Source organism: Carassius auratus, chromosome 30 (genome assembly GCF_003368295.1).
Source record: "Carassius auratus strain Wakin chromosome 30, ASM336829v1, whole genome shotgun sequence".
Lineage (NCBI taxonomy): Eukaryota > Metazoa > Chordata > Actinopteri > Cypriniformes > Cyprinidae > Carassius > Carassius auratus.
The window spans coordinates 17,971,495-17,984,177 of record NC_039272.1 but is presented as its reverse complement, the minus strand read 5'-3'; the positions used below and the strand labels follow the sequence as shown (position 1 = coordinate 17,984,177).

Genomic DNA, 12,683 nt, shown 5'->3' with positions numbered 1-12,683 from the left:
ATATGAGTGCTTTTTTCTAAAAGCCTTTCTAGCATTATCACCGAATTGCCAGCCAGAAGTAAACTCATTTTTATCACGAATTAATCATGCAAGTAATTGCTTTTCCAAAACAACCGTAAACTCTAGCTTTGATTGAAATGTACGAAATAAGAGGTTAAAACTACATCAGGAAATTTTCAGTATCATTTCAACAAAACCAACTGCATAATTCATTTTTCCTGTGACATTTACAGTTGAAGGAAACGGACATCAGCTCAGGTAGACATGCAACAACCTCAAACTTTTCTAAAACCCTAGATAGGCATATAAACATACTCATTCAACTTTTTAACAAGTTCAGCATCAAATAGCCCTAGATTTTGAGTGTGTGTGTGATTCCGTTTGAAGTAAATGGTCCATTTAGGGGTTCAAATAAATCTGAAACACTTATGACTCAGCCTAATTCAATTGTACTTGGAGAGAACTGATTCAAACATCATGTCACCATTTTAAAGCATTACTTGTGGAAATATAGCTCTAAATGCACGAGAGTCGCAGAGATGCAGTGTTGGTGTTGGAGTGGAGTACGTGACTCACTGGTGAACATTAATAAGAATTGTGAGGTTTTTTGTTCCCGTAGAGCAGAAACTCACTAGGACTTCTTGAGATTCTAAAGGCTGGATTGTTGCATGTAGAGTTCTGACAGATTAATAAAGTCTGGTCATCCACAGCACGGAGGCCATAAGCCAAGAAGAGGGTCCTGGATAATTTCATTACAAGTGAAAAACATTCAGATGACATCTCCACCGGCCACGCGAAATCAGTATGAGGTTTTTCCACTTTGTGTTTGATATGTGAAAACAAAATGCATACGTCTTCTGCACAAGGGTAACAGGACACTGTTTTTGTTAATATTGGAAGATAAAGATTCCGCAATCAGGACTGTTGCTTTAGTATGACATCAGTTCGATTAATTACTTACGTGTTGCTTTTTTAAGATGGCAGTATTTTTCTTTAGCGATGTCTTCAAAAAAATAATTTTTTGTTTAAATTGAAGGCCAAAAATTTTAATAAAGCATCAAATAATTCTTAGAAATGCACATTGGCACAATTTACAATGTGCCGTGTTTGGCAGAAATACTAAACGCGGATCATTTGTTTCTTGCTGACTCTCACTGGATCTCATTTTGGACAGTCTTCCTCTAACAATTCCTTCAGATAAAAAGATATTAAGTGAGCTTTGATGCCATCTAAAAGGGTGATCGCCTTTCTTCACTGATATCGGATTTTTTTTTTCCTTTACAAATTGAGTTTCCCTGGAAAGGTGTAATTCTTAACCCCAGCAGACACTTCCTGGCTCATCTTAACTGACAGCTTCCTGATGACACTTAAATCAGATCAGTGTCTGGTCTGGGTCTGGGAGAATTCCCCCAATACTTGCAGGATTCCACCCCTGATTGCCTTCTTAAAGATGGGGGATAAGAGCAGAGCCCCCACAAGGCTGCACTAAACACAGACATGATGCAATAACTCTACTGGCAGCTTTTAAATCCCCCTTTCCTCTTCTTCTCATGAGATACAGCTGGCCTCATTTTCCCCCCTTCAGCTTTGAGTACTCATTTATAACGACTCCTAAAGGAGGTCATGATTTCTTGTAGTTTAATGGGCAATTTTGCCCATTCCTTTGTGTGTGCCTTTTGAAATACTTTGATTGTTATTAGACATGCAACTGCATTTAAAATATGTAGATAATTACGAAATTCCATACAGAACATGCAAGTAAATAAACGGCAGGCTTTATAACATGTTGCAGTCTAATAGAAACGATATTTATGGCTTCGCAAATGAGAAAGTATATAGCCCTAACAAATGCGTCTGTGCTTGATTCACATCTGTGGGCTGTTTGGCCAGTTTAGAGTTTGCCTTTTATATATATATTTGAGTGATGTATAGCATCCTTCTCTTTCATAATCATAGGCATTCTTCTGTTTCGTAATCATTTTTTTTTTCCTGTCAGTGATTGCTTGTTTTGAGGTCTTTGCAAGCTTTTTAACTTGAGTGACTTGAGGGATATTCTGTTTTAGGCCTCACTGATTCCACAAAATTAGTTTATAGCTGTAATTTAATGAAATTCCACTCTGTCTAAAGTGATATACTCAGTAGTGAAATGAACGAAGCCTGATATGTGCCACATAATTGTGGTGCCGGGCACATTTTAAGCTTTTGTATTTCTAAAGTGTCTGTGAGTCCTCAGACGACAAAAATCAAATGAAACATAACAGAATAATAATGGGACACCGGGGTGAACTCAGCTGAAGAATGAAAAGACTGAGACAGAAAATAAGGTCCATGGAAAAAAAGACTCCCTGACCAGTGTAGCAGCCCATGAAATTGGAGTTTGGATGGCTGAACGTCTTTCAATTTTTGGAACTGTTCTGGAAAAGAGGGAAAATTGATTGCTGCTCTCCACTTTAAAAGGAATTGATCCCTGCAATCAAAATATGGCTGACATTCTTGGCCGAGTTGTTGGCACTGGGAACTTTGCTGTTGGGGCTAACATGTTTGCCCAGATAATTGAGAGACGGCATATTTGATGTGAGACAGCTTTGCCAACAACTTTAAATACCTGACCCAAACTTCAATTTCAGTAAGACTGTGTTTACTTGTATTTCATATTAGGGAATTGCTTTAGAGGTTATACACTATCAGAAAAAAGGTTACAAAAACTGTCACTAGCATGTCATCCTTAAAAAAGTACACCAAGGATGCATATATTATGGTACATATTTGTACCTTTCAAAAAAGGTACCACTCCAGTGATGGCTTTTGTACGTTTATTTCTGAGAGCCTACAAGCAACCAGAAGAGTATGTAAGTATGTTCTGAATCTGAGGCTCAGGATGACTTGATTCCTGACTATATTACACTATATAAATAAACTCTTGAGTCTGAGGTAAATTGAGGTATTCTATAATGTTTAAGATCAATTATTTTGTTTTGTTTTATAACCAGTAGTTGCCACGGTGGAGACTTTCCAGGTGTTAATAAGAGACCATCTTAAATTAGTCGATGATCTATAATCAAAATAGTCTTTAATGGGCACCTATGTTTCCCCTTTTTACAAGATGTAATATTGGTCTTGGGTGTCTCCAGAATGTGTCTGTTAAGTTTCAGCCCAAAATACACAAAAGATCATTTATTATAACAGCTGGAAAAATTTATTTTTGAGGTGTGTCTTAAAAAGACTTTTGGTATGGGGCTAGATCTCTGACACACTTCTGCACATGAAAGATCATATTTTTAATGGTGAATTTTGCATGCGCGCTATCTGAGTTTTGTGGAGAACATGTTCGTCTTGCAATGTATTTCGAGCGGACTAAAATCAATTTTGCATTTAAAATCAGTTTTTTGATGTGTGCAGACCTTCTGTTTTTTTTTCCAAGCCCATTTCACCAATTCCAAATGACATCAATCTTAAATAACTACTACTGATCTTGAGATTCTTGAGAATCTCAATTGAGAATCTGAGAATCACATGCTGTGAGTTTGTTTGAGATTATTTTTATTGACAGAGCAACATAGATAGACAATTATTGGTAGTCACGGTAGAGCTGTTGCAAGGCTCTGAGTAACATGATTCCATGAGTCAATTTCCACTTTTCGCCGCCTACTGGTGCAATGATGTATCTTGCAAAATGAGTCACTAAATAGTTCCAGCAGCACGTTTGGACTGTGAACAAAAAGTTTAAGTTTTGTTTAATTTGGCTCAAATCTAAATCAGTTTCTGATCGAAATCAGATCATAAAGCACTTCGGTTGAAATTTATTGAAGCAAAGTTATCCACTTATCTGAACAACTAAGTGTGTTGAAAGGATGTTGAATTGACCTTTTGGCAGCTCAGCTCTCTATGAGTAGTGGGAGGAGAGATGGAGGAAAGGAACGTCTGCATGTTTAACAGAAAGAGAGTAAGAGAGAGCGTGGCACCACTTCACTGAGCAGAGTAAATAGTAAAGAGTTGTGACTGGGACTGACCAACTACTTGGACACAGCAAACACAGGGCACCATCTACAACAATGAATGACATCAAACTAGCCCTGCTGGGGAGTGAGGGAGCAGGCAAATCTGGTGAGTACTCTTCTTATACTCTATGTAGTTTGTTTGTTTATATGCATAAATCTGTTTGTCAGATTAACTGAAACTTTACAGCATCTCTTTAATCCATGCGCCCTGTTGCATGGTCCTCACATGTTGAGTTGGAAATCATCCATGTGAGTGTTGTACAGTAATGTGTGTGAGTGCTTTTACAATGCACTGAGACATTGTGTCTGCCCTCTACAAACACTGAAAGCACTTTGTATATTGGAACAGATCAGTAGTGAGGTCATGCTTATACAAGTCATCTCAGAGGGAAATTAAAATAGATGGTTGTGAAAGGCAAGTAATTGCTGAAATTGGGGAAAGCTTATTTTTTGTTCCACTCAGAAGCATAGGAACATTTAGTGCTTCAGGCTGCATACCTGTGCTAATGACTATTAGGTGTTTGGGAAATGATGATGCTACGTCCCCTGAGAGCGAAACTCTAGTTTAGCGGAGGGGTCCTCAGTCAGGCTTCTGATCCAAATGACCAGGGTGAAGGAGAGTCTATTGTTGCACATTTGAGAGGAATACGAGTTGAACCCTGACTACTTAATGGTTTATATTTGGGTAGAGGGATTGAAAGCAGCCGCTGTGTGCGTATTTGTTCATGGAAACTCAAGCCCGACATCAATGAGTCAATGAGCCAGCATAGCTTCATGGCTCAAATATTTAATATAGGCCAGGTAGTGTGCTCATGGAGAAAATGTACATTATTCCTGTGCCAAATATGCCCCTGCATTCACTGTAGACTGGCCAGGTCTTTGATGAGGGGCTGAACTTTGACCTTGTGCCCTCTCTACTTATTTTAAGCTGTCATACGAGTCATTTACATCAAGGCTAAGGATGATCAATCTCAATAAGTGACTAATCAGTGATCTTCTCTCTCTCAGCGGTTTTGGTGAGATTCTTGACCAAGCGATTCATTGGAGAATATGCATCAAATACCAGTAAGTACAGTCTCACATGCACATTTAATACCACAGCAAGAATTTTACTCATGTGTTCATGGGTTTTATCTGCCTCAGTGTTATGTCTGTAATTATTAAAGGCTGTAATTCACATATCAAAGGTTTATTGTTCATTTAATAGAGGAAAAACATAACTGCAAGCTTAGGCAATAGGACATTGTTTATATACAACTGGAAATAAAGATGCATCTTACTGCAAAACTGTGAAAAGTGAAATGAGTAAAAGGATTAAAATGACTAAAAAGAATAAATTTATACAAAGCTTATTGCAAAAAAAAAAAAAAAAAGATTACTCTCTAGAGTACAATGTATTTTTTTAAATAGAAAAATACGAATTGTTGTTTTAGTGTCATGTGTTTTTCTAATTGTATTTTGTTATATAGTATGCAACATATTTACAATGTTTACTAATTAACTGATTCTTCTTGTTGCTTTCTCTTTTAACACATCATTATGATGGTCATCAATACATTTTAAAGCAACACTATGAACATTTTGGCGCTCTAGCTTTTAATTAATAAATAGAACTGCACGCATCCCGCGGAAGAAAATTCTAACCGGAGCTACTTCTCCAAGCTTATGTCTATGTCGATTCACGCAGGTATGTGTTACTCCGCAGCGGTGACGACCCGAACAGGCTACAATAGTCCAAAAATATTAACTTATTATAAATGTACCATAGTGATTTGGGATAAGACAAAAAGTCGGTTTAGTAGATTAATTTATGATGTAACTCGCTCGTTACATACATTTAGCAAATTTTGAACACAGAAAAGGTTTCTAAGGTACTGTGCAAAGCAGATTTTGGTACTTCTAGTAGTTTGGTAAATTAACATAACTGATTTGTAATGCACATTTATAATCTGTAAAATATACAGGCATCCTGTAATTGTCATTTTGATTTAATGAGTTCTACAGGCGTAGTAAAAATACTGTCACAATTGATTTCATGTCTTTCCAAACCTTTATGACTATATTGATTGTGCAGAACACAAAATAATATATATATATATATATATATATATATATATATATATATATATATATATATATATAATATATATATATAATATATATATATAAAATATTTTTTCTTTTTTTTCTACTTTTCAATAAAAGTCAGTAGGGTAGTCCTTTTGCTTTCATTATATGGACAAAAATGTTCTTCATAATATCTACTCCTGTGTTCCACACGAGAAACCCATACAGGAAAGACAATTAGGTTTAGTAAATGATGACACGATTTTCATCTCTAAATAATGAATGTTTACGTCATTTTTAAAAGGCCCAACTCTGTGTACAAGCAAGACTTGTTGTCTAGTTCCTAAAAGTCCATTCCTTCCAATCATGCCGTGGATTTTTGAGGCTCCCAGTAATCACTGCACCTCTGATACAACTACATGTGTATCACATCACATGCACTCTACTTTTATTCACTTCAATTTTATACGAACATTTAACAGTCTACCTTGATTTAAGGGGTCCAATTTTATGATGCGCCCATTTGTTTTAATACTAAGGTTTTTATCCAACATCATTTTTTGCAGACTCCTTATACCATAAAAGGCTCTCCATTGACGGAAGACAGTTGAACTTGGAAGTCTTTGATCCGTGCTCACAGGTATGTGTTTATTCTTTCATAACGGTTGCCCTGAGCTCATGGCTAGTGTTCATACAAACACTGCCATAGGGCGACATGCTGAGATATACTTGCTTCTTATGGGAAATGCATGTTGTGTTCTGATGGGATTTATGATCTTTCCCTGGAGCAGAGTATATATACAGTGCAGAGCCTTTGAAAACTGAGCCTCATGTCTTACAGCTGCTGCATCTGGGAACTTTTACTTCGCCAGTTGTTGTTTTACTTTGATTTCCAAAACTGAATGCACGAGATGGACACCTTTCTACACTGTAACTAAATGCCTGTGTATATACAGTCAACACATGTATGGCAGTCAATCACTGCGTCCAAAACAAAAACTTCTGGTAGAGATCTAGTCAGCTCTAAACAAATGAAATAACAATCCGCTTTTCAATTTTGTCAGACAAGATTTTGCATGAGCATGTGTTTTTGACAGGACCTCTGTGTGCCCACCACCCCCTGGCAGAGTGAAGAAAGCAGATGTATCCTAGAGGAACCACTGGACTGGGCTGATGGCTTTGTGGTGGTGTACACCATCAGCGACCGTACGTCCTTCCTAAATGCCAAAAACATCCTGGCGCAGATCAAAGAGAGTCGTCGAGAGACCTGTAAAGGGTGAGTCAGAGTCCCTACAGTGACCTTTTGACCTTTGTCTGATGTTGACTGGAATAGGACGAAGGAATTTTAATGAATTAATGAGGACCATTTGCAGAACGGAGTGGAGGCTTCCTGCTTAGATCTGTGAACATCTGTAAAGGACAGACTGGGTCACATCAGCTAATCAAAAGAACTGTCCATGTGTGCATGGTTTCCAGTGGTTTTGATAACTGTATTACCAGCAGGCCAAAGCTTTCCATTTTAGTCCATCGCATTTAGAGAGGAATCTAAAAGTCTGGATGATTTAGGTTTCACTGGTCATTTGCCATTTGACAGTCCTTTGAAACAATAGTAAGTGAGCTTAAGACTGGGCATCTGGAGTCTATTAGAACTCTGAAACGGGCATGGTGTCACTCATGGGTGGTCAGAATCCAACATGGTTCTCAAAACAGGCTTAAAATTTGACACTTCAAAAAGTGCATCAAGTGGTTGTACTTTGCAGCAAATTTCCAATCCATTTCCAACCACATTGTGATCATTTGATATATATTGTCTACTGTTTCATTTGCTATGGTGTCAGATGAGGGAAAAATATAAGCTTTGCCATTGTTCTTATTAGAGATGTTCCGATACCCTTTTTCTCTTCCCGATACCGATTCCGATACCTGGCTCAGGGTATCGGCCGATACCGAGTACTGATCCGATACCTGGGTGTATATCTGTATATACAGCTGTATATACTACTAGCCCTGTGTAAATTGCTAGAATTTTTTTATGGTGTGCTTCAGACAGATCCCTCAATAAAACATGAACAAATACATGGTGAACTACTGTATTTATTACAGTATTTTTATTATCTAACATGAATTTGACAGTATTATTTATTTTCTTATGCAAAAAAGAACTTCAAATGCAGCCAAAAATCTAACACCGCAAACTAAAAAAGGTATTTAAGTTTTACAATATAACTGTATAAAAAAACTGCAACAAATAAGTCTAGGAATATAAAAAAAGATCTATTAATCAGATAATCTCTAACAAGTAAAAAACAAGTAAAAAACAAGCAACCATCTAGGCATAATTATTATTATTATAGAGATGTATTATTATTACTGTAGGCTACAACAGTAGCTTTATATATTGTCAATTTACTCATGTAAACCAAACATTTATTTTAATGGGCTGCCATGAAGATCTTTGAGTGTCTGTGTTTATGATATGACAGTATTCTCAATTGAAACGGTAAATTCTCATGAAGTGACGGTTTATGCGTTCGTGTCCTCATGACACACAGCAGAGACTACAAAACAGCGAGCTCTCGCGCATCTGTGCCAGTCACCCACAGAGATGTAGATTTTGCGGGAGTAATATTTAAATAGTATTTTGCAGTTTAATATTCACAGACACTAGTATATATTCGGCTACTGTCTGGAGCCCTGCGTTTTGACTTACACGGAAGCGACTGAACGCAGTTGCCGGTACTGAATATACTCGAGAGTCTGTAACTACCGGTACTACAGAGACATACTGCTAACCACTGATCTATAATATAGTAGCGGCTTCACTGTCTTTTGGCAGTTTAGAATGTGATGAGTGATCCAGTCATATATAGATAAGGGCTGCTAACGCGTTTTCATTTCTTCTTCGCTGCTCTAAACAGGGGTTGCTTGTGGCAACACAGCACAACTTCCTGTGTTTTCAATGCATTTTGAGCAGCGAAGAAGAACCGTGCAGCGGTTAGGCAGAGCTTGCGGTCATAACTAGGTCTTTTTTAAGAAAATGGTATCGGATCGGTATATGGGTTCATGTACTCGCCGATGCCGATGCCAGAATTTGTTGTGGTATCGGAGATATTTCCGATACTAGTATCGGAATCGGAACAACTCTAGTTCTTATTAGGACACACTGTGAGAAAAATAATCTCAGTTTATGAACATGTGCTGTAGCAATATTAAACTAGATTATACATGTAATTATAAATGTATTCCTAACCACTATGTCATTTACTTAATAAATCATACGGTCATGTTCTGATGGCCAAAGCAATTTTCTCCTGAAAGCAAATCATCTGGTTTCATTTCAATAGGGAGGTTCCCATCTGCCTGGTGGGTAACAAGCAGGACTTATGCCACAGCCGCCAAGTGAGTGAAGAGGAGGGCCGCTCTCTGGCCCAGGAGAACAAATGCCTCTTCCAGGAGGTTTCGGCAGCTGAGAACTATCTGGAGATCTCCAACCTCTTCACAAAGCTCATCCGCCATGTGATGGAACAGCTCAAGCATAGAGGCGACCGCAGGCGGTACAGTGGCTCCAAATCTATGGCCAAGCTCATTAACAATGTCTTTGGCAAGAGGAGAAAGTCTGTTTGAGTTCAGAACATGAAAGAGCCCAGAAAAGAGCAATGAGTCAGTCTTCATTGAATCAGTAATGGAGATTTGTCCCTGTTAAACCTGATGTTCTTGGAAAAGTTTTATGTGTATGAATAGAAGTATGCTTTGATACATAGTGTAAATTCAAACCACTATGAAAAATCCCACGCAGCCAAGATCATCATATACAGTAGAGCAGTGGTACTTTTTGACTACAACCGCCCCCCCCCCCAACAATATTTGACGATCCCATGACTTTTCCAGGTGTTCATGATTTACTGGATAAGTATTTTTACACATTTTTTATTTTTTACTTACAATTATTTATTCATTTACATGACTATTCCCACAATGAGGCCCCTGATATAAAGTATGATTACAAAGGGAAAATAGGTACCAGTAATAAACAGTTAAAGGGGGGGTTCATAAAACCAGGAAATCATCAGATCATTTATTGGAAAAAAGACTGTGCTGTGTAGAATAAATGTAAATTATGTAAAACTTAACTTTTTTTTTTTTTTTTTTTTTTTTAAGAAGCATTAACAAAAAGCAGTCAAACACCCCTTTAAAACAAATAAATGCATGTGTGTATATAACACTACTGGTTTACAGTAGCTGACACAGTCTCCCAATGACACATACTTCGCTGTTCGCATTACCATCTTTGCATTTATTTGCATTAATTTGAGTTCAGGGGTTACATTTATGGAATTTTTTTCTTTAGAAAGAAGTCTCTGCCTTATGTTTCTTTATTATTTTATGATTTTTCTTTTATCCGACTCAAACCCAAAACCCAAAGCTACTTTTGTCTGTTGTTGACATATATACACCTCTTGATAATATTTTCAACATTGTTTAGAAGAATGGGGAATGTTTGCAAATTCGTGAAGCTTTTGCTTTTCTCTTGAAAGAGCGGCACACATTCTTTCTCTTGCTCTCCGAAAATCTTTGAATGGCACGAGACCGCGTTTGCGTCAAGGAATGCACAACAAAGTTGAAGTAGATTTATATATCGAGATACCGTGATGAGGTGTAAAATGCAGGTAAATTACCTTTCTAACAAAAAACATGGCAGAGGAATTAAAATAAAACTCTCCTGCATTCCTTCCGTAGCATTCTCAGGGCGTCTTTTGAATAAAAACAATGAACTGCAGCTTTTTCGCATACTTAGATGCAAGAAGAGGTTTGTGGGCCCTTGGGAATGACCTGTGTAAAAACTGGGCATTTCAAATTCTCAGAGAACATTTACTTAATGGGAATGTTTGCAAAACATCCTGAGAGCATTTTTTTGTTAGCTGGGATCATACTGATCATTTTGTTTAAAAGTTAGCAGTCAAGGAGAACTACTGTGTGTGAACTTTTAAATTGACTCTTCTAAAGGATAAAAAGGATGATGTGTTGCATTAAAATACAATTCTGGGACTGTCCCATTGTCAAAACTGTTCCACAATGCACTGTAAATCATGTATACCCTGCTTATATACAGTCATGATTCATGTCTCACGATTCAAGAGAAATGGTGGATGAGTGGAGATGTCATCATGCCATTGTACTTTAACATCTACTGAAGACGCATGCTAAACAACACAAATCATACTAGAAGGGCACTGGTCCTGGAATATAATACAGTGATCTTGTTGATAAATACCAGTGACATTTATGTGTGACCCAGTTTTCCATCAGTGCCCTAGTGTTTAGTGGCCTTTGTGAGTGCCTGAATTTGTGTTTATGATATACAGATTCACAACCTAAGGAAATGGGGAGTCTAATTAGACACAGCAGAAGAAAAAAATTCAAAGAATCTCAGAAAAATCAATAAATTTAGAGTTGTCCATGGAGAAAAAAGGGAACATTCTTTTGCGCAAGGCTGCTTATCAGATGAAGGAAGAATTCAACAGATTTACTGCTGCTTAAGTTACAAAATACAATACTGATTCTACTTTTCAGTTTATTGTTTAAGTACCAGTAATGTCATGTCAAGTTCAGTAGTAGTTTGTGTGATTAGATTAAGCAGGTTGTGTTTGGCTGTTATTTTAATTTGTTTGAGCAGCTTTAAAATGCTAAATTCCACATCATACTGTAGAGAACATTTCTTACAACTGTAGCTGAAGTAAAATGTGTACCTTGATTTTTTTTGTTTTTAAATGTGGTGACATGTTTACTAATCTAATACCCTACTAATAAAATGCCTATTATTACTACAATTTTTTTTTTTTTTATAGTTAATAAATGATGAGTTTTCTTGGACACTATCATACAGTCAAAAGTTTATATCCCCTTTTCTGAATTGGCCAACTATTTTATAATTAAATAAAATTTATTATTTTACCAAATTAAGAAGGATCACACAAAAATGCTGCAAAACCAAAGAATTTTTGCGACCTGAAGGATTTTTCTGAAGAATAGCAGGCAAGTTTAACTGTTCAGGACAAACAAGGGACTCAAGAATAACTACTACTAAAATCAACTATTATTTTCTCTTTTGGACTATATCTAAACATATTTTATGTGAAATTCATATTCAGGTCAGTACTAAAACATTAACATTCATTTTGTATGATCTCTCTTATTTTGGCAAAATAATTAACTTTTTGCCACTTCTGAAAGAGGGATTTAACCTTTTGACCTCAACTGTAACCTGATATGTTTGAAATGAATCTTCTTTTACTGTTGTCAAAATGTTCAGTCATTTTCAATCGTGTCTAAATTGTCTCTATTTTCGCACGAGGGCAGCTATTGTTTGATAGTTAATTGGCAACAAAGCAATTTCAGTTTGTAATACTATACCTGTTACGTTTTAAGTATCCTATAGCTAGATTTCTAAGTGTACTCTTACAAGCAGTTTTCTTACCATAGTGACCTACAATAAAAAGTACATATTATGTAAATGGGAATTAATGTAAAAAAACAAGAACATTTCTTTAGAAGAGTATGCCACTGCTGGTCTAAAGAAAAAAAATTCACGTGCCACTTTAAAATGAGACTAAACAAAGT

At 36.7% G+C, this 12,683-nt stretch overlaps 1 protein-coding gene across 2 annotated transcripts; it reads left to right on the top strand.

The window, feature by feature from the left end:
* Positions 1–3,917: 3,917 nt before the first annotated feature.
* rerglb (RERG/RAS-like b) lies at positions 3,918–11,882 on the top strand. 2 transcript variants are annotated; one of them, XM_026211848.1, is made up of 5 exons: positions 3,918–4,104; positions 5,007–5,063; positions 6,632–6,705; positions 7,193–7,341; positions 9,410–11,882. In XM_026211848.1, the coding sequence occupies exons 1-5, from the start codon at positions 4,053–4,055 to the stop codon at positions 9,687–9,689; spliced, it is 612 nt and encodes a 203-aa protein (XP_026067633.1). In that variant the 5' UTR covers positions 3,918–4,052; the 3' UTR covers positions 9,690–11,882. The 2 variants fall into 2 exon arrangements, with proteins under 2 accessions (XP_026067633.1, XP_026067632.1); XM_026211847.1 differs by having other exon boundaries at positions 7,163–7,341.
* Positions 11,883–12,683: the final 801 nt, after the last annotated feature.